Source organism: Periophthalmus magnuspinnatus, chromosome 19, assembly GCF_009829125.3.
Source record: "Periophthalmus magnuspinnatus isolate fPerMag1 chromosome 19, fPerMag1.2.pri, whole genome shotgun sequence".
NCBI classification, from domain to species: Eukaryota; Metazoa; Chordata; class Actinopteri; order Gobiiformes; family Gobiidae; genus Periophthalmus; species Periophthalmus magnuspinnatus.
This window is the reverse complement of record NC_047144.1, coordinates 10,861,202-10,883,138: the sequence shown is the minus strand read 5'-3', so window position 1 is coordinate 10,883,138 and position 21,937 is coordinate 10,861,202. Positions and strand designations below refer to the sequence as shown.

Genomic DNA, 21,937 nt, shown 5'->3' with positions numbered 1-21,937 from the left:
TAGTGCCTATCAACCATATAGCTAAATACAAAAGATGTGCAATGTATAACTGGTGTGAAAAGATTTGATATGCTTATATTCATAGTTTAGTTTGATATTTTAATCTAGCAAAAGCAATGATGCAAACGACTATTTTTTTCTATCTATACCATGTATTTGAATTGCTTATTTGCAAGAACTTAAAATTTTATCACAAAGCAGGCTTATTTTTAGCATTATATTACATTACAATATGCCCTAGCTAATATACTTCTGATAATACTGATTGAATTAAGATTGTATAAAACTTATATATAAAAAAAAATCAGAACTGTATCTCATATTCAAGCACAGAATGTTGTAGTTAATTTTCGCGTTACGCTTTGGATGAAACATTTTGTCATATCACGGTGTTGTTTGTGGTCTTTCTGTGATCTTAATTATCAGATAACAGATGACGAGTCAAAACCGGTGCGGTGCCACTTGTTGAGACGCTCTATAAAAGAAGAAGACTGAGGATCTTGTCGCCTCTGAAGACACTTTAATGAATCATTCATCTGCAGAGATGTACTATCGCAGAGAACAGCCGACACTGGCCCAGATTTACACAGAAAAGTGGGGATACAAAAGTTCACATTTAAAAAGCTCTGAAACCTGTGGATTAGGTTAGCCTTAAAAAAGACTTTATTCTGACTTTGAACATATATGAATGATAAGAGGCTCAGATTTTAAAGTATATATATATTTGAAAATTGAGCCATGGATTAGATTACTAAATGTATTCATGATTTTGTATTAAGCATCTTGAATGAAAGGAAACCAAAATTATGATCAAAAATGGACATAAACTGTTTTTTTCACAGGATTGCCCATTTCTTGCAGCTCACTTATTACCTATGTGATTAAGCTTAAGGACCCCCCAATTTTCTCTCTCTTTTGAAGAATTAATGATCATTTCCACAGCGCCTACATTACATTATTACTGATGTAATATTTCTAAATACATTTGTTTAAATTTGCTAGAGCTGTGTCAGTATTGAAACTACTCACTTGGCCGTGCAGATCAGTGTTAAGCAGCATTAGGGCACAGGTGAGCGTGTGGACTGCATCTGTTAGTAAAACAAAAATATGTAAAAGTAAAAAAATAAGCTTCAAAAGTGAAGAAAGAAATACGAAATACTGAGCTTGAGCACTGAACACTATGGGAAGAAGCATAAAGCAGTGGTATAAGAGGAGGTGAATTTACATGAGCTTACCCTCTGATGGAATGACTTTGGGGTTGCAGTCAAAATATCGTCTAGAGAAGTGGGACAAGACCCTTTCCCTTTCCTGAGTCTCCCCCACCAGAGCGAACTGCTTCAGGAATGCTCTGGGACACACAAGATAAAACATACGTTAATCCTTCAGTTGATCCTAAATAACTTGTGCATGGTGATTTGGGCACTTGGTAAAATGCATCCTCAATAGTACCATCTAGTGGACAGTTGCTATGTTTAGATGCATAGTAAAAATCTGATTGTTATCTGATATCTGGAGCTTTCAGAGAGCTCTGCAAAAAGGGGAAAAACTAATGTGACCAAGACAAAAATGAAGAAATTGTTAAAAATTAAAAAGTTATTTTAAACTGTTCTTGATGATCAGACTTCTCTTGTCAGATCTGCTTATCCTAGTTATCTGCTTTTTACTGGCCATGTAAAAGTCCCCAACCTCAATATCAATATTTACTACATTCTATCTCTTATTCTTTTGTCTTGATTCAAGGCAGTGGATAGAACATAAATGCCAGAGTCATCTAAACTTCCTTTATTAACCCATATAAGAAAAGATACAACTGAATGTCGATGGGATTGTTGGCAATGAAAGAAGAGAAAGGGAGTACTGTTTGGCACCAGCTCACCGTAAAGCCTGGTCAAGTGTGAGGCCTGTGAAGTTGAAGAAACTCAGATACTCTTCTGCAACCATCCGACTGAAGTCATTACTGCAAAATCACATACACATAACCAGTTACAATTTTAATTTAGGTTCATGTTTTGGTCATTTTTATTTATTTTATTTTATTGCTACACATCATGTTTAAATATAGTAATACAGGATTAATTAAGGTTTGACTTTTAATTGTAATGTTAAGGGTTGGCTAGCTGTCATTTTGCAGTGTTTTTCCCTATTGTCAAGACTGTCATTGGGAATCAGTTCAGAATTGTAGTTAATGTATACACCAGACTTGTATAAGACTATTTACTGGCAAAAAGTTACACTGAATGCCATAACTTTTATAAATGAGTTTATAAAATGGTGTTGAGAGTAAATAATGTACTGATTAAACAGTAATTTTTTGCATATTTGGATCACTTTCCCTTAGAATTATAAGGTTCTATCTAATGTTTTTTTTTTGTTGTTGTTGAAATTGAGTTATTCATAAATTATTGGTCCTAAATACCTTCTCTAAGCTTTTATCAAGATTTTGTTTGTAAGTATTTTTTATGAGCAAACTTCAATATCTCAGAACTAACCAGAGCACAGACAGAACCTTTAAATTCAAAGGCGATAACTTATATAACGTCCTCAATCAGCTCATTTCCTCTGCTCACTTTTTGCTGAGGTGTCGGGCCACATCAGACTTCCTGAAGCCGTCCAGGTTGAAGAGTCGTTTGGCGAGTCTGCGTGCAGCGGCGAGGTCGGCTCTGTGGCTGCCGTTGGTCAAAGTGTCACTGCTGCTCAGACCCAGGCGCTCGCTCAGGTCCTGGTCCAGCTCCGAGTCTGTGGCTAAACGAGCCTTCTCCCTGCTCCAGGACACATCAGCAAAAAACATAAATAATTCAGGATCAAATGTTAAAAAGAGGAGCTCAGAATAATGGCAATATAACACTAATACTTCTCTGTGTTAATAATGTAGAAGAACTAGTGAGATTTCTGCTCGACTAAATGTATTAGGACAGAAATAGCAAAAGCAATTTAAAGACATATATGTAATTCAGTTACTGCATGCTCTTACTGTACTTATAATGTACTGCTGAGCGATATGACAATTAAAGGGCCCATATTATACTCTTTTCTGATCTATGTTATGATGTTATTCACTCATCAAAAACATATCTGGAGTTTTGTTTTGATTCATTCACACATTCACACAAATTTTGCATATTTAGGCTCGGCTTTAGAGTTCTTCTCTCAAATAGAAAACACTGTTCCCTCTTGTGATGTCATGTGGTAATACAGGAAATGCTCCATTGTATGTCTATACTCTGTTATACTCTATAAACCATCAATAAATCATTTGGACCTGAAACTGCCAATCTCTATTGAACAAAAAATAAAAGGAAGCTGTTAACTTGAGAACTGCCACTACATGTCATCACAAAGTAGAACAAAGCATTTTGAGCTTTGGAGATGTAGACAGGATTTCTCAAGCATGTGCGAATGAAACAAAACACAACTCCCAGGTATGTTTTTGAGGAGGTAACAGCATTATTATAGGGATTAAAACTCATAATAATCCATTTGATGTAATATAGGACCTTTAATAAAGATGTTTCTCTTTGCATTGACTGATCATGAGTTTATCTGATGTGATTTTATTTACCTTATTAAAAAAATGTAAAACACATTTTCAATTTTAAAGTCCAGAACATAAACAAGACTGAATCATTGCCATTGCCAAAATTATATAATCCAATTGCTTGCTCCAAGTCTGAACTCTGCTGCAAATCACATGCTTCTACTGATGGAGGATTGGCTATGGATGTTTCGATTAGAAAGACCAAAGCTCACTGTTGACAATTAGAAATAAACTGAATTTGCTGTTACAATTCAGTTGTTTGCACAGTTACGGAGTCTAAAATTATATGTTTAATGTATTTTATAATTAAAATATAAATTAGATCTAGTTTTTTAACACATCAACGTGCCAAAATGTTCTGCCTTACATACTCCACCCACTAACAGGTGCAATGATGACGAGTCTGTACAAATCTATGTCTATTTAACTTCATGATTTGTTTGGTTAAAGATGAGCCCATTATAAAGCATCTACTAACCATTCCAGTCACACCAGCCAGTGCAAACACAATGACAGTCCAGCAGCTGAATACAGAAAGTGCCAAACGACCACACTTCCTGAGAGAGGGTTTCACAAGTTTCAAACAAGTCAAGAAAACCAACAGTCTCCAGGGTTGGCACTCAATAACACTTATTATCAAGTGAATCGACTAAGTGAATGGCACCAAGCAACAGTCACAATAACACAAGCTATCTGGTTAAAAAAGTAACCAGGAATTACTAATGGGTAACTATGGTGTAAACACAAACCAGTCTCCACGTCAACAGTAACAAGCCAATAGCAGGACATTTAGGATTGTGATGATCTACTATTACATATTCTTACAAGATTAAACGGTGATCTTCTGGGAAGTTGCAAAGGGAGGTTTTTTTTTTTCTTGATCCAGATGACTAACTTCCCCAAAGGTTTTTGTTAGAGAAAACAATATCCCACATGGTAACTGAAGAATCATATTAGATCATTTTAAACTTGTGTGCTACTAACCAGGCAGAGCTCCTTCATCCCATACTGTGTTTATTTAATGGGTTTGGTCCATTTTGTTTGCCATGTATAGAGTCTAGAGTAGCTAAAATACATTTCATAATTTGCAAAAAAAAAAAAAAAAAAAAAAATTACTGCAATTATAGTTGGACTTGTCTTGCAATAAAATTTGCTGTTGAGCATTTTAAAAATTGTAGATGAAATAACAAAGGTTCACACCAAAATGAGTTGGTCAACACATAAGCATAAATTTGGTTGCACCTTTTTGCTTACTGTGAGATGTAATCAAGTAACAAATAGGTCAACTTACTTGGACTTAGAAATTTAAATTTATTCATGGTAATCCCCCTGAGATGCTGCATCTCATTTTCATGGGGGACCAAGAACATACAACATGTAAACAGTTAACAAACACACAGTTTGACAAGAACACATAAAACAAGACAATGCATGACAATACAATAGAAAAAACAGGACAACTTTGCACACGTCCCTCCCCACCCCCCATAGGTCCATCTTATATAATCATCAACATAAACACAGTGTCTGTAGAATCAATGCGTCAGTTTTCAGAGCCATTCTAAAGGAGTCAAGGGAAGTAAGAGACCTCAGTTGTGGAGGCAGATTGTTCCACCATTATCTGAGATATCCAAAGAGTGAAAACATTTTTAAGTGTACGCCACATACAAAATTAGTTTAACCTGACTAAATATAACATTTTCACCCCTGTTAACTATTCAAATCTATAACAGTCATTCAAATGTTTGTGGGTGGAGTCTTACCTGCGAAATGAACGTTTTGCCTGTAAGTTTCGCTCCTCTACACGAGCCATCTCCCTTTGACAGCTCATAACTGACGTGGTCCTCATCTCTCTCCTATATCCAGCTGTTTGCACTAAAATCGGTCTTGCCCCTCCACTACCACTTCTCCTCCTTGGCCCATATACAGACCTCATCCCTATCCCGCAATTTCGACCTCAATGCATATCACTCATTGAACTGCTGCAAACCTATGTGAAAATTCCTCCTGTGTTTGCTGTCATCTGATCTTCACAGCATGCTTTCTTCGTCTTCCCCCAAAGTAAAAAAGCAGATTTTCTTCCCAGAATACTGTTTTCTACTCCTCCCACTCTCCCTTTTCCACTGAGTAAACTCCCTCTGTCCCCTACTGACCTTGTCTCCAAAAGCTTGGCATAAACCTTGGCTTGTCCACTACCCCAAAACTAACCAGCGTATAGTCCAGCCTCCTTCTTCCTATTTCCTTCATTCATTCCTGTTCCCTTTGCATCTCCAATTACACACAGTCAGTAGGTCCATATAACCACCCCATTTGAGAGCTTTACCGGTTCTAGTCTGTCTTGTTTTGGTGTCCGCAGAGAACATAAACATTAAAGATATCAGGGTTTAACTTGCAGCAAAGGGTGTGTATTTTTCATCACATATCAGCTGCTATTCGGTGCCTGTTTACTCATTGTATTGTGTCATAGAGATTTAGCCAGGGGTGTAAATTAGCCACCTGTTAGAAATGTTATCTTAATAATCAAAGGTCCTGAGAGAAAACCCAGTGTCAGTTTTAGCCAAAATGCTAACCCCCTCCCCTCCCAGCTCTGCACAATGAGCTACTGTCCAACGGGCCAGACTTTATGAAAAGAGGAGAGGCAGAGGGAAGGGGCACACCAGTGAAATTCCAACTTTCATCAAACCAGGCTTCAAAAATATGCTTTCATTTCTTGGAGGTTTTGCTAAAGAGTTGCCAGATTATAAAAATGTGAGATAAGAGGAACACAAATACATCTGGCCTTGACGGATAAGTACCCTGATTAGATTCTCATACAGCGAGTCTTATCATGGTGCACTGTAGTGAAGGTGGACTGTGCCGAGTGAAATTAAATATTTCAGGGGGAATTCCACACGCACTTTTATTTCCTGAAGATTTAAACTATATAGAATAGAGCTCCAAGACTAAATAAAAACATACATATTCTTCCTCATACTGCCGTGGGGGCTTGAGTTTGGTTATTTCTTGTTAATGTTACTCGGGTCAATAAAAGAAATTTAAAAAAGTTGTTACCAGAGTTATTACCAGGGCACCGGGTTTTGGCACTCAAAGACCGACCCCAGTTAATAATGCAATATTTTTCAAAAAAAAACAAAAAAAAAACTAAAACTAAAAACTAAAACAAAAAACTAAAACATCTGTACATAGATTTTTTTGGTCATTTTAAACCAACTGTAATCTAAGCCAAGAAAATATTGGAAGGTGTACTACAGTAAACCAGGCTGCTGTGTTGTTCTGCCCTCTAGTGGTCACAGCAACAAGCTGACTGAATACAGCGCAGCCTCTGCAGTGCTGTTTAACTCCAATGACATTCAGAAACAAAAGAAGCTGCACTCTCATTAGGGAAGTTAAAGCCCAGGGAATAGGTCATTTCAAAGCAATATCGACTATACTGTTATGCAAATGAATACAGCCCCATTTCACTGATAATAAAGACAATGGTTATTATTTAAACATTCTAACTACTATATAACAGAATGCATTTTTATTGTTTTAGAAACCTTAATGTAATGCTAGTGGATAGAGCTCAATTAACATAGTAAAATATAGAAGAAAGTTGCTATTTCTGTCCCTCATCTCACTTATTTAGAGAATGTCCCACTTTTTCACTAAGACATCAACACTTTTTGTGTGTACTGGTTTTCAGGGATGTAAATATGTCAGCATCTATTCCAATCTCTCTCTATGCATTACAATTAATAAAAACAGAAAACATACAATGTTAATGCAGTTACTATCTGTTAGCTTAAAATTCCCCGTTCTGTCCCTCTACGTCTCACCACATTCAACATTTCCCACTTTTTCTTCAATTTGAGGCGATCACCTTAATTACTGTACTTTACTGTTAAAAAAAGATAACAAATTGCGTGAGAAGAAGTAAATGGATGTATAAAAACATTGCTTGAGTAAAAGAAAAGTTGATTCAAAGTGTACAATGAGTTTGCAACAGTCAAGGTGATCCTTCTTCACTGCAGCCCACAGGAAGCCATCTGCGCTACATGATCTTCACACACATATTCTGCATGTTAATAAGGCCATATTAGAAACACACTTGTATGCATGCACACATCACACCACATAAACCACACGTGTGAGTCGTGGTGTGCGGACAGCAGGGACAGCCTTGTGAGCGACCTTCACTGTCTAAGCTTAGGTCTATAATAGCACTGCAGCACTTCTCTATGCAAGGATAATGACACAGACAGAGGCAGGCTTATCCGGCAATGACAGCAGCCCATTAGGGAGGTAGTGACCGAAAAGACAAACAAACATTAAAATAGCATCACACAATGAATTCTAGAAATCTTGGTGTTTCTTGGCAGACTTTAACTCAATTAGTGCAACAATGAACAAAACCTATTTTAAGAACTTCAAGTTTAATTGCAGTTGTTTTAGTTCAACTGAATACACTGCAATTCTGTCAACTAGACAAAAATTGAGTGAAGACATTTTGCTGCCCATCCAAGCCAGTGCTTCAGTTCTGGGCCCTAATTAGGGGCCTGAATGATTATGCAAAATATGACTCAGGCACAGTTCACACTTAGTGTAGTTTAATAGATCTAGCTAACAGAAACTGTAAACAAAAAGGTGACAGAATAGACTTTTTCTTTTACTATGGATCATACTTGGACAACTGAGGGATTACACAGACAATACAAGTAAAGTTACACAGCGGCTTACACAGACCTGCAAATAAAGTTATTTACAACTGCAACACAAACCATTAAATTAAAGGGCACTATGTAACTGTAAATGTATAGAGAGTTCAGCATTGGCTTGTCTCCGTGGTGATGTTATTGTTTTAGCAGGAATATTCCACAATATGGCATTAAACCTATCTGTCATCCTTAAAACTAGCAGGTGACACCACCAGGGCAAGTCACAGGTCGAATCTGTGAGGCGACGCCATTGACAGTAAAAAGACAAGTTATTCCAAGTTATTTTGAGCAAAAAAAACCCACCTGTAATGGAATAAATGCAAGATAGACCAGTGTAATACCATTAAACCATTCTCCATGAGAGCAGACCCTTTACCAGAAAAGTTACATAGTTCACCTACCTACAACCTAACTAAATAAATAAATAGTAACAACTATGGCTAACGTTACTATGACTACTTCATGTGCTGCAACTTCTTTGATGATTAGAGAAATGTATTGAAATTATACTGCATTGTACTGGCGCCTACCTCTTATATTACATTTTACCACAACGTGGAGTTGCATTTTATATGTTGTATAAACCTGTAAATCTAAGTACTTTAGAGCTAGTTCTAAGATGATAAAAAATGGAGAAAGGCTATAGCAGAAAGGATATCTGATTGAAAAAAATAGTGCATATTGTAAGGCAACTGATCCAAGTGTATTTTGTTACTGAACAATAAAATATTACTGTATGTGCGACAATGTTAGTATAAAGTATGTTTAGTGTATAGTGTGTTTTTACTCACCTGATCAGTGGGAAGGACGAGTTGCTGTACCAGGTGCTGCCTATGTGCTCCGCCTCTCTTCTGCGTGGTGGGGTGCCCTCAGACCCACTGCTCAGTCTCTCACTGGAGGGGGCCCTGGTCGCGTCCGAATCTCCACCCCCTCCCATAGTGAAGATAGAGTCTGACAAACTGGGCCTCTCATCATGGGCCAAAGGGGCAAAACTCAGCTGCACAATCTGCCTAGCGCTCTGGCACACCGGCCCGTGGATGGCAGGGGTCAGAGTTGGAAGGTCAAAGGTCAAAACAGTCTGAGTGGTTGAAGTCAGGATCTCCTCGCTGTCCAGGCTGTTGTAGGACGTCCCTTTAGCTCGGTGTGACTCCATGATGCTCTCAAAGTGACGACTGAATGTGTCTTCCGCCGAGAGCCGTGGACCAGAGACTAGGATTGGGGATTTCAGGGCTGGGTGGTGGTTGTCAAAAAAAGTTTCCTCTGACCTAAGCAAAGGGAGGAGAGACTTTGACGCATACCAAAAGCATTGCTGTGTGCGCCTCAAACCACCCACTACATTTTTAATAAAGAGTGGGAATGGGAGAGGCCTCTGTGGTCACTTTAAAAGTGGACATTTAAAAGTTATACTATTCACTTCTGTCAGTCTATATATAGATGCATCTCATTAAAGAAAGCATGATTATACATTCAAGGCTCACTCCAGCAATGGCCTGTAATGGTGAAAAGACAACTTAAAACAATATTTGATCTATAGCTCAAAACTATGTATTTTAGGTGCAATCTTACCAATAAGCTTCACTCAAAAAAGTACAGTATTTGTAATGATTTGTCATGTCAACAACATGAACATTTTTGTCACTTGTTTTTTTCATTATAACTCAGTATGAACAAATTTGCTAATAAAGAATTTACCACTGAACAAAAAAAGGGAAGAAAGAAAATAGATCCTTGAACAGTTTAGATTTAATATACACCTTTATTGTGATAATATTGCTTTTATAAGTTTTGTTTTTATATTTTCACATCAGCATGAGTAACCTCTCTAGCTTAAAGTGACTAACCAAAATAAATAGGAATGAATAAAAAAACAAAAAAACATCTAATTTAGCAGCTTAAGTTTTAGCAGCTGTGTCATATAATTGAATGTGAGCAAACCTGTATATTGGCTGCTAACACTAACTACACATGTCTGAACAATAATTAAGTTTCTGCAGTGAGCTCTGTCTTTGCACAATGTCACTTAACTTGTTTATGTGTGTTGTGTAAGTTAACATGTTTTGCATTGATCACCTGTTGGGTTCAAACACCTCAGGATTGTCCCGGGACCCGTACAGTCTCCTCCGCTCATCTCCTTGCATCCGGACACTGGCCCAGCTCACTATCTCCTCTTCATCCTCCTCCTCCTCACTTTCATCTTCATCATCTTCCTCTTCCTCCTCTTGCTCTTTGTTTTCTCCATTCTTTCCATCTGTCCTAGGATTATCGCCCCCTAGAGGACTACTGCCAATACCTAGATTTGAAAGTAACAAATTACAAACGTTAATAAAATTCTGTGGCTTTTTTTGTGATTTCTACTTTTGCATATGGACTTGTTGAGAGTATTTTAAAGGAGCAGATTATAATGATCATAGCAGGTGGTGGTGGTCACAGAGGCTGATAGCACAGAATACCTGCGATGTTTCTGTCAGTCAGCTCCAAGGCAGCTGTGGCAAATACCAAGTGTGGGACCACTTCAGTAGTGCAAACAAAGCACCTAAAGTGCAATATAGGCCTGATATTAAAGTCTCTCCAGTCATTATTTATATAGTCTTGTAAAGTTGTAGCTATGATGTGTGTACAGCTCTTGAATAAAATAGTTTATAATAGCTGTTCAGAGTAGGAGACAGTAGATGCATTATGTAAGATTCCATTACTTCATTCAAGGTTCATTGGTGAGAAGACAAACTGTGTGATTACCTTGATCATTTGGGTATTTCAATGACACTAATAACTGAAAATTGTTAAAATGCTGCTTTTTGCCAATTATAGGTGTTCAAACTTTTAGATATTTTATGATAGGAAAATCTTGCTCTTGTCCCCATCTGAGAATCTGACATCATAAAAAAAGGTTTATGAATTTTATTTTAAAAATTTATGAAAAGTTGTATCATGTACACATGGATGGCAGCAAACTTTGCTCATTAAAACATTATGTCAAAAAACATCTTGTTTGTGCTCCAGAGACTGGCTGAAAAATTTAGAAAAATAGTTACATTTGTGATTTTTCTGACATGATGTGAAGTGTTTCTGTTCAGAGCGCACCTTGTAAACAACATCAACTTTTGAGAGAAGACTGAAATAAGAACTGGTAATTACTACAGGAATCCCATGCATTTCAGAACATGTTGGCAGAGGTCTAACTTACAGGTACAATAAGATTTTTCTATACAAAACAAGATATTTTTATCTTTGCAGAAGACATTCTGTTATCTAAAGAATTGCAGCCTTTGCCATGTGATAATTGAAAAACCACCATCACTGGTACTTGGCTCCATCATTCTGTTTTAGTTTGTTCCAGTGTATTAGTGTGAATATTAACACCTCTTTACCTGAGTTCCCCTGCACACTGCGGTTACTCCCAAATGCAGAGTCAGCATCATCCTGCTCGCCCATTAGCACCTCATCTATGTCTGTCTCTCTATAGCATCTCAGGGGGACAGCATCCAGGTCTGTTTCAGAGTACTTCAGGGTCCGACGAATGATGCCCGTTTTAGGGGATGTCCCGACCACAGCGGGGGGAGGAGTCACCAGCTCTACCTCCACATGCTGCACCTCGTGATTGGCTGAGAGCAGAGGCAAGGACGAGGGAGGGGTGGGAGTGGGTGATTCACTGGAGTTACCACTAGGAGGGGCTGTGGCGGCTTCAATGCCATCTGGACAAAAAGCAACACAAGATTTATTGTTATGGGCTGGATGTAATGCAATGCAATACAGGAATTTATGTGTATTCTCGTCTAGAAGGTATAGAACCTGCACTCAGATATGGCCATTCATTTAACGTTGTGGTAGGTATGGTACATCTAATGCCATGATATTCTAAGATCAACCATTGCAGTAATTGAGATGAAAACAATTGTCATGTATAAATGTTTTAAAATTTCAAACATATAATTGATTCTTATGATATTTATTATTTCATGTAGGGGAATATTTAAATTATAGAAGGAACTAACTGGTTGAAGTTAGTCAGTATGGGCGAAGTGGATAGAAAGAAAAAAGATATAAAAGATGACTGGCTGTGATGACCTCTAACATGAACAGACAAAAGGCTTTCCCATGGGGGCTCTGCTGGGACAGTATGGCCCAGGTTTAGCTTTGATAACATAAGAGCACTGATCTGCATAGATGACAGAAAACTGTGTTAAATATTCTTACTCTTCTCCCTCCTGCCAGCAGCCTCCTCAGCGGGGGTCCCGAACAGAAACTCCCACTTAGCCCGGGCGATCTTCTGACAGTGGAGAGAGGGCACGGGAGCTGCACTGCCGCTGTCCGTCTGGAGGATGAAATTAAACATAAATATTCAACATGTATTTGAAAACAACAACAACAAAAGCTAGGCACTTATTGTGATTCTTACAGGTCCCTCTATATTTTAGCAGAATAATAATCAACCGAAGGTTAGATTACCATTTAAAAGGGCAACTAGGCGTGTAGTCCAGTAGACTTTTGGTGGTATAAGCCTCATTTGCATTTATGGTGCTATATTATCCATGAAATTTGAATTTTATTGAACAGTGGCAGTGTAAAAAAAAAAAAGCCTAGATGACAAGCAAATTGTTTAAGATACTGTAGTTGGAAAATGATTATTGAATCAAAGGAGTATCGCAGAATATTAACTGTTGCATGAAATGTTGAATAAGTTATGAGATTAGCATGATTAGCATTAACAATGATTTGATCTTTACACCTGTGCATACCTGTATTCCTGAGGTCACTGCCCCCGTCTCGTTGCTATGGCGACTCGACTGGCTAGACTCGGGTGACACACAGTCCGGGTCACCAAAGCTGCCTGTCACCCCACTGGAGCTGCGTGAAGAAGACCCTGCCACTCCTCCTCCATTTTCCCCTGGACTGTCTTTATCTCCACTCTGCCCCTGTCCTGCGACATCTTCATCACATCCCTCATCCTCATCGGGTGAGTCCAATACCACAGGTCCCAAAAGCAAAATCTCCCTTCGTCTTTGCTCAGCTCGTTTTTGTCTAGTTTTGGGACTAAGAAATGCTCCTTTCTTGTCTGTTTGAGGTGGCGGAGTCGTCGAGGTATCGCTATTCGACACAAACCCAGATTCGGGGCTCGGTCTTGGGCTTGTCACCTCATCACTGCCCCATTGCTGCCTGGACGTCCAACTTACAGGTGCTTCCTCTACATTTTCATTGATAAACAGTCTGCGTGCTATTTCTGTACAGTCTCCCTTTTCAAAATCGTCTCTCAAATCCAAGCGAGGAGTCCACACATCACCCATGTACTGTGGAGGTTGGTAGCGGTGTAATGTTGGGGTATCAGGAGCGCGGAGTTCCCCCTGGCTTAGTCTTGGGTCCCTTACTGGTGAGCTAGTTTCGGCGGGAGGGTTAACGGGACGCACCAAACGAGAAGGAATGGCAGGTGAAGAGTGGATCGAGCTTGGATGCTGGTATTTTTGGTGGCAGTCGATGGGCTTAGTGTCATTGTTTGCTTTTTGTGAGTTTTCAGGCTGGTTTGAGTTGGTTGGAGTGAGCTGCTCTGTTAAAGGGATATTCATTTTACACTGCTTTGCACTGGATGCTGGATTGTGCAACGGTGAACAATTTCCTGCAACTAAACTAGCAGAAACTTTGATGACCTCTTCTACAAGCTTTCGTGCAACCTCTGGACTATTCACCGGTGATTTACTTTCACTTAATTGGTTCATTCCTTCTACTTTTTCAGTGCCATGCATCGGAGGGTTGTCAAATTGCCTTTGACTAGAGGGACAGCTTTGTAAGAGGTGACGAGGGCTCTGCAATTCCACATGTGAGTGCATTTGTTTTCTGTAAAGAGGTGAGCCAGCCCAGGATTGACAACACGGTTTTCGGTTATATAAATAGTCACTGTTTTCAAGTGCGTGAGCTAGTTTGATTCTCAATAAAGGAGAACCAAACTCCTCGACCGCTCTTTGTGTAGCTGCCCTCCCAATGGGGTCAAAAACAGGTGCTTGTCTGGGAAGATAGTGCTGGTGACCTGGAGATCTGTAAGGGCTTGAGCTGCAAGAAGAAGTAGGGCTGCTGAAATAAACTGGATCGCTTAATCTTTTGCGAAAATGACTTTGGTCTCTTATTGGACTTTCTATTGTCTTAACATTTGATTTCTCAACATAGCTAAAAGTAACAACAGATCGTTGTCTATCGCTGACGTCTTCCTTTTTTATACACTTAGGTGAGGCGTAGCATTGTGGAGATTGAATATTGTGGCAAGGTGAGGTCCAGGATTTCACAACTTTTGGTGAATTTTGGAGCTGAAAACTGACTGAATGTTTTGAAGGAGATTGTTTTTGAGCATGCTCTTGGGCTAAACAGTGACTTGTGGAGGTTTTGGTCGGATTTGTTAGCTTTGAAAGTAGCTCCGTGGGATTGTCCTCCTCGCTTCTCTCTGCTTTCTGATCTGGGGCAGACCTCACTTCCACATACAGATGAAGGACTTTTCCAGACTGGGACATGACCTCCTCTGAGCAACGAAATGGGGACGCAGACGAGATTAAAGTGCAAGAAAAAGTGGAGCAGAGTAGAGACTTGGAGACCAACCAAAACAAACTGTAAAGTTAGATTTTTTGTGACAGTACTTCTGGGGCGCAATGTTGTGTCAATGTATTTTCAGATCATCCTTTATAGCTGTCCTGGGGGCATGTGTAGACACATAGGAGGAATGGCCAGAGGACAGAATAGCCCTGGGACACCTGCAGTGGTCTACTCCTCTTCATACCTGTGAATAAGAAAGGCAAACTGTAATCTACTGCTAGCAGATGGGCCATTTGACCTGGAGTACTGCTATTTTTACTGTGCTGATTCATCCTACTCGTGTTTTCTCCTTTCTTTTGGCATCTCTGGATAGTGACAGTAATCAAATTTTTCCTGCTAAAAATAGAATCTTAAAATAATGTTGTAAAAAAGATTTACTAGTCTTTTCAGTGGTTATTTTGGTTCTTGCCTTAAAGGTACACTGTGTAACATTTTTGTTATAGCTTATGTCACCTGCTTGTCTCCATGGAGAAGGTTTGCGTGGAATGTTTCACAGTATCACATTAAACTTAACCTATGTCCATGGGGGTGAGCAGGTGACATCTGTGAGCCAAGTTACATATCACTCACTGTGTTTTTCAATGTATTTTTCAGTCATAAAAACATGTTACTAAATAAATGCAAGTTACATATTTTGATGTTATACTGTGGAATATCTAATGCAAAGCACTAACTTCTCCATGCACCTCCACCAGAAAAGTTACATAGTACACCTTCAAAACATGGGTCAATTGGCTAAAAATGCACCTTGCAAAGCACTCAGGGCCACATTGTAAACAACCTGGCTGTGTGTACATCCCTTGTCATGTTTCACTCTGTAGCTGTCTGTCACATGAGCTCATCTCAGAGAGTAAGGAAGCAGAAAACCCTCACTTTCTCTTCTCTGACTAAAATAAGGTGATGACAAGGCAAGAACGATGACAATTCAGTCCATTCCTAAACCCAAAGTGGATTTACTGAAGTACCGGTCATTAAAAATGCATTTGTCAGGGCAATATGGGATAAGAAGAGAGATTATCCAGTGGAAACAATAATGGTGTTGTTAAATGCAACAGTGGTGCAAAACATGTAAATAAATAAATGCAGAAATTATAAATTATAAAACATGCAATAACTTAATAATAAGGCATATTGTTTAGACTCCCATCATTTACCACTCTTACCTTCTTCTTACTTCTTATCTACATGTATTAGATAAATAAGCTTTCACATGGTACATGGTAGGCTGTATGTTCCTATAGTTTTTGTATGTATTTTGACTTTTGTATAGATTTTTTGTTATTCAGAGTCTGTCTTATGTAAATATCTTTAAATTGTTTAGTTTTTGCCACTTTGATGCTTTTCTCCAAGTTACACAAAATTTTCCCAACCGTGTCAAAGATTTTCTTATCCTAAGATTCATGGTCATAATGTTATACCTGATGATCTTATACAAAATACTAATAAACACAATTATTATGTCATGTACCTTAAGGAAATTCCTAAATAAATCACATATAACTATATGTTGTAACCCATGGACAATAATAATATAACTGTCTTTTTGAAATCTGTGATAAATTTCCTAATAAGACAGAATTCCTAAATCAGTCCCATTATAATTCTACACATTCTAGTAAATGGACAAATAATGTAACTGTCTTGTTGTAGATTTCCCACCAAGATGGCCACACAAACAAAACTGCAGTGAGCAGACCAGACCGAGGATGCTAAACTTGTGACGGTTGCCAACAGCAGCAGATTGCAGGTGCCGTATGGTGACAGGGAGAAACCGCTCGCCGAGAACTAAAGTTGATAGGACAAAGAGAACTTGAGAGGGACCAGGCTGGAAATGGTGAAGTATTTTGCCTTTTTGATGTTTTGATGTTGTTTTTGCTTCAGATATCATCACAAGTATCACAATGTATTTATTATTCATGCTTTTCTCACCATGACCAAATAACAGTGAAATCTTAAATTCTCTCTTATACGTCTTCAATACTTGAGTGCTAGAATTATAAAATCAAACTTTGTACATGGTAAGGTAACTGGGGTGAACTAACCAGCTGAAGAAAAAGCACTTAAAGAAGACCTATTTGTGCTTCTGTTTAGATATAATCTATGACACCGGTGGATCATTATGTTATAATTTGCACATTTTAAATCACAATATTCTTCTAAAATGACTTAATAAAGAAAACAAGTCCACTGGCTTCATGTTAGAAAACTGAGGTGCCTAATGGGAGCTGACACCGCCATAAACGTAATCAGAGCCATGTTGCTGTTGGCCCTTTCTATGGATGGCTGCAGATCACGCTAGTGAGTACCGGATTTTTTGTTTCATTTGTACCAAAATGACGCTGACAAATCCTACGCTTATCAACAATTAACAAACAAAAAAAACAAGAAGAAAGTAAGTACAGAGCAGTGGGTATATGCCGGTGGAGGTGGAAATGGAGATAGAGCGGCAATATGGCGAATTGAAAATAAGTGATTAAAAATTGCCTCAAACATGCACGAATCACTCACACGAAAACAACTTTGAGAGGGTAAAGTCGATTTTGCATAATAAGTCTGCTTTAACATTTAGGTTAACTTAATGGGAGTATAGAGTGAATTGAATTACTAACTTAATTTTGCTTAAAATTTGTCACAATTATTATTTATTTTGTATTTATTTTATGATTGTACTGTGACCAAAATTATTGTGATTATTGATTAACTGAATAATCTTGACAGCCCTGATTGTAACAAGGCTCAAACTCTTCTTGTTTTTATAGTAACACTCAAATTTGCTAGTACCTTCTCATTCACACATTTATTGTTGTTTTCACACATCTAATTCCCATGTCTACACCTTTTACTGAATAGGCCTTTATCACTACTTGTTACTCCACAGGCTACTATTGTCTAAAGAGTGTGAGAATGACCACAATGACTATACTGTAGGGCGAGAGCACTTTGCTCCATCCTAAATGAGACAGGAGACTCAAATCTGACCAAGATCATGTGTCAAGAAATGGCCCTGTAAGACAACACTGCATTGATTGTACATAGATAAGAAGCCCGTACCAGATAATACATGATGCCATGCCAGCTTGGCAGTAAAGGGAGAGTGAAAGATGGAAGCATGTCGATGAAAGTGTTAGATAAGACTGGAGGAGATGGAGGAGCAGGAGGGAGATGTGTAGAGTATGTGAAGGACAGAGAGGAGTTGGCATAGGGCCAGACTACTGCGAGAAACACAATGCGGTAACAGAACAGCAGAGAACCTAAACAAAGTCTGTCTGTTATGGTAAATACTAAGAATTAAATAGAAAGTTTAAAGCAGGGCTGTGCAATTAACTGAATTTTAATCAAGAGAAAGAGAGATTATGTCATTTCAGGTGCCAGTGCTATGCTTTGTTGTTTTGTTTTGCTTTTTTAGGCAATCCTTTGTCAGTGAAAGCATGTGGTTAGGACTTTAGACTTTGGAGGAAGAAATCTGACAATTTTTGTGTTGGGCCGCAATAATTAACTGTCTAGGAACGACAGTAGCTCAGTTGGTAGAGCGCTTGTTTACTAATCTGAAGGGTGCCGGTTGGACTCCTGCTCTCAATATAAACATCATTGGTTGAGCGGTCAGAACTACTTACACAGATGAATGCTGTCATTTTGTCCTTGGGCACGACACTTAACTCACTTTGCCCCCATTGTGGACAGACATTAATAAGTTCATCAAACATAGATAGATTTAACAGAGCAATTATGATCAAGGTACGATGATTGTAAAGCTTGTTAACTGCACAACAATTAACTCACACATTAACAATAAACTGGCCTTTTCTGTATAGTCCACGACTGTCTTCCAACCCTTGTGCTGTAGATACATCCAACTTGGCCAATTCTCAGGTGGAGCTCATTCTTGTGCCAAAAGCAAAAATACAAACAATTACCACTCACTAGCTGCCACCCTGACTTACTCTGCAGAAATCACATAATGCAATCAACAACATACAATCTGAATATTTATGTTATATTACTAATTACTTGTTGTTGTGCACTGTAAGTAAATAATGCAATATAAATCATACCTTAAAAACCTTCTGCATCTCATCATGAACTCAATTTGTCAAGTAGCTTTTTCTTTATTGCCAAAGGACACAACAGTTTTTGGACAATCTTTTCATCTTCCTGATCTGCAAATCTCATGACGAGTAGGGCATTGCAGTAAAGTGTGCTAAAGATGCATAAGTCATTAAAAAAAAAAAAAAAAATCTATCAAAAACTGTAAAAAACAAACAAACGACAAACTAAAATTTTGCAGATACAAGAGACAATGTTTTACCACAATAAAATCAAACACTTAAGCCACACAGTACGTCAGTGTTGTTTCTAATCCACAAACAGAAGCGCCTCGAAGTTTCCCGACACATTTTGAAGGGCCAACACTGAGCCTCTTAATCAACACTAGACCGCAGCTGCTCCTCGAGGATGACTCAGCCTGTTGACGTCCTCCAGGTGATAGACTGTTCCTAAACGTGAGCCATAAAAACAGGTGAATGTGACAGGGGCACACAGATAACCCCGCTCAGATGGGGAGGGCGGGAACATCACACAGGTAATTAAATCCTGTCTATGGAGCAGCGCTAATCTTAGCTTCCTGCTCTCCATTCGACTGGAGTGTGAGCGGCTAATCTTAGCTCCTGCTTGTTACAGCAATAATTTCAGCACGTGCTAACCTAAGGTAGTGAGTAACACAGTGAGAAGTATTCACTTAATGAGAGACGAGGGACAGACACTTTGTAACATGAGATGTCCCTAGCTTGCTTTATTACTTCCTTCTATTGATCATTGTAATTATTGATTTCCTATGGCTAATACACATCATACAGTAAGAACCAGATGATGTAATGCATTCAAACCCGCACTGCCCTCACTCACTTTCACTGTACCTTATCATTACCCACCAAGAAATAGAGAGGAAAGGAAACAAAAGAGTGAGTGTCGAAGTGGTATTTTGCAGCTAAAAAAAACCACATTTGATCAGAAGAAAAAAGCTTTCACTTTTCACAGCGATTAGACAAAAGAGAAACGCAGTCTGACTCATAGAGAGGCACAGTGAGACCAAAGGATGCTCATAAAAAGATGGGATGCCCCTGCCCTCCTCCTCTTTCCAGTTTCATACATTTGGTGCATGGGTGATTGAGAGTGGCCCATATAGACATCAGGAGGATCCAATATCATGAAAGTGAAAACATGACTAATCATGAGCTTTTGCATTGTTATATTATTGAGGCAAAAGGTGGGCAATATATCAAGTAATTGAAAACTGTAAATGTTTTGAAGATGCAAAATTTGAATATTGGGTACAATATATCATTCATAATGAATTCTTAAAATGCTGCAGTGCTGATCAAAAATGCAACTGGAACAAACTGTTGTTGTTATCTGTCTTTTCCCATTTGTCTTATGTTTTGGCAGATTTCTGTTGGATTGCCAGAATGTTATAGGGGTAACCCAAAAAATATAAAATATAAAAAAACAAATAGCTAGAAACTGGCATTTTGAGTTTTTGTATGGGGAATATTAAAGCACACATAAAATCAAAACTAGAATAATATTAGTCAGAGACATTACAACTGTGTAATAAATTAATTATAATATTATTTTACACTATATTCTTACAACCATCTGCATGCTGACAGAGCAAAACACATGTAGGACAGTACCCTTTATTTAGCCACATATTTGTCCTGCTTCCTCACATTCTGCACAATATTGGTATATACAATACTTTAAATTTTGATTCTCATTTACTTTTCTCAGTCAGACAGTAAATTGCTTATGTAGTATCCATTGCATATTCAGCCCCAATGAACAATTTCTAACCTGTTTTATCAGTAACAATCAATCAGTGGTAACTATAGTAGTCTACATGTCATCTGTTCAACACTCTTCTAATGATCTCTCTGCCGAAGCTGTATCTGAAGCTGGAGATCTGCTTTGAAAGTGGTCACATGACTTTGTTTACCACAGAGGACATTGTATAAAACAGGGTACTGCATGTGCTGACATCCCCTCTCAATATCCACAATAACACCAGATATACAGCTCTTAATATACTTGTACACACATGTTCTCATTCATAATCTTACACGTTATCTCAAACTGCTACTTCACCACAACAAGCTATGATAACTGGCATTATAACTCAGAATCAGAAATCGTGATTAAATTGCAATGAAATATGAGTCTATTGACGTTCATCTGATCATCTGTTTATTTTATTTTTATATTATAAAACTTTATAAAAAATAATATTTTAAAATAAATAAAATATATGCCTTGTATGTATGAGAATTCATAGCCTTTCATATACATTCTTATTCACATTCAGCCACATCTTTAGCTTGGACTCATTTTAAATTGTTGAATGGAGGGAAAACCCGGTCACAGTAGCTAAAAAAATACTAAATAACTAAAAATACTATGTGAACAAAAACATGTAAAAATATATTTGAACAGTAAAAATAATCAAATATTGCACAGTTGGTACCAGCAAACAGTACAATATGAAAATGAAGCTTACGTTGTTATTTGGCATTACTCTAATATAGACCTATGTACTGTGTCTCACCTTTATCCATACACTATTATCAGTGAAACAGTATGCCAAAAAACAGCCACATTTTTCATTCATGCCTTGACTGTGCAACCTGCTCCAGAAAAATACAGGAGCACATGGAACTATTAGCTCTTGTATCAGATGTACCACAGCTAAAAATAGATTGATAAGGCACCTCCAATAGTGTTAGATGAAACTACTATGTCACATTCATGCCAACCCACTATACATTCTCACAAGACCTCGATCATAGTTGTCAATACTCCAAACACCTATACTGTTTTTCACACTTTATATCTAAATGTTTGCTGCACTTACCTCTCCTCCCTTCACTGCTGCCAAATCCATACACCATTCACACCTCCCACTCGTCCTCTCTTCTTGTCTTTCCTACTTTCTCTCATCCTTCGCTCCCCGCTCTGTGGGGAAGGAGCTGTACGCAGTACTGCTCCTTCTCTTTGCAGACCTGTCCGACCAGTGCACCCAGCCCGCATGGCCCTCCCTTTTCTACAATAGCAGCCACTTATCACACAAGCATCCTCTTAGGCC

General features: G+C 38.3%; 1 protein-coding gene across 4 annotated transcripts in view; it reads right to left on the bottom strand.

Moving 5' to 3' along the window:
* Window positions 1–21,836, bottom strand: part of LOC117386816 (PH and SEC7 domain-containing protein 1-like) — a 48,892-nt gene extending 27,056 nt beyond the window's left edge. Inside the window, exons 1-10 of one of the 4 annotated variants that reach the window (XM_033984176.2) lie at window positions 21,707–21,836; window positions 12,969–14,986; window positions 12,427–12,544; window positions 11,601–11,924; window positions 10,303–10,522; window positions 9,024–9,497; window positions 2,568–2,762; window positions 1,877–1,957; window positions 1,236–1,348; window positions 1,030–1,088 (exon numbers count right to left, since the gene is read on the bottom strand). In XM_033984176.2, coding sequence (XP_033840067.1) covers window positions 1,030–1,088; window positions 1,236–1,348; window positions 1,877–1,957; window positions 2,568–2,762; window positions 9,024–9,497; window positions 10,303–10,522; window positions 11,601–11,924; window positions 12,427–12,544; window positions 12,969–14,723 — 3,339 coding nt within the window. In that variant the 5' untranslated portion in view covers window positions 14,724–14,986; window positions 21,707–21,836. Of the gene's footprint in view, window positions 1–1,029; window positions 1,089–1,235; window positions 1,349–1,876; window positions 1,958–2,567; window positions 2,763–5,298; window positions 5,828–9,023; window positions 9,498–10,302; window positions 10,523–11,600; window positions 11,925–12,426; window positions 12,545–12,968; window positions 14,987–21,706 lie in introns of those variants that run through there. The other 3 variants (XM_033984178.2, XM_055229539.1, XM_055229540.1) reach the window with 3 other exon arrangements.
* Window positions 21,837–21,937: the final 101 nt, after the last annotated feature.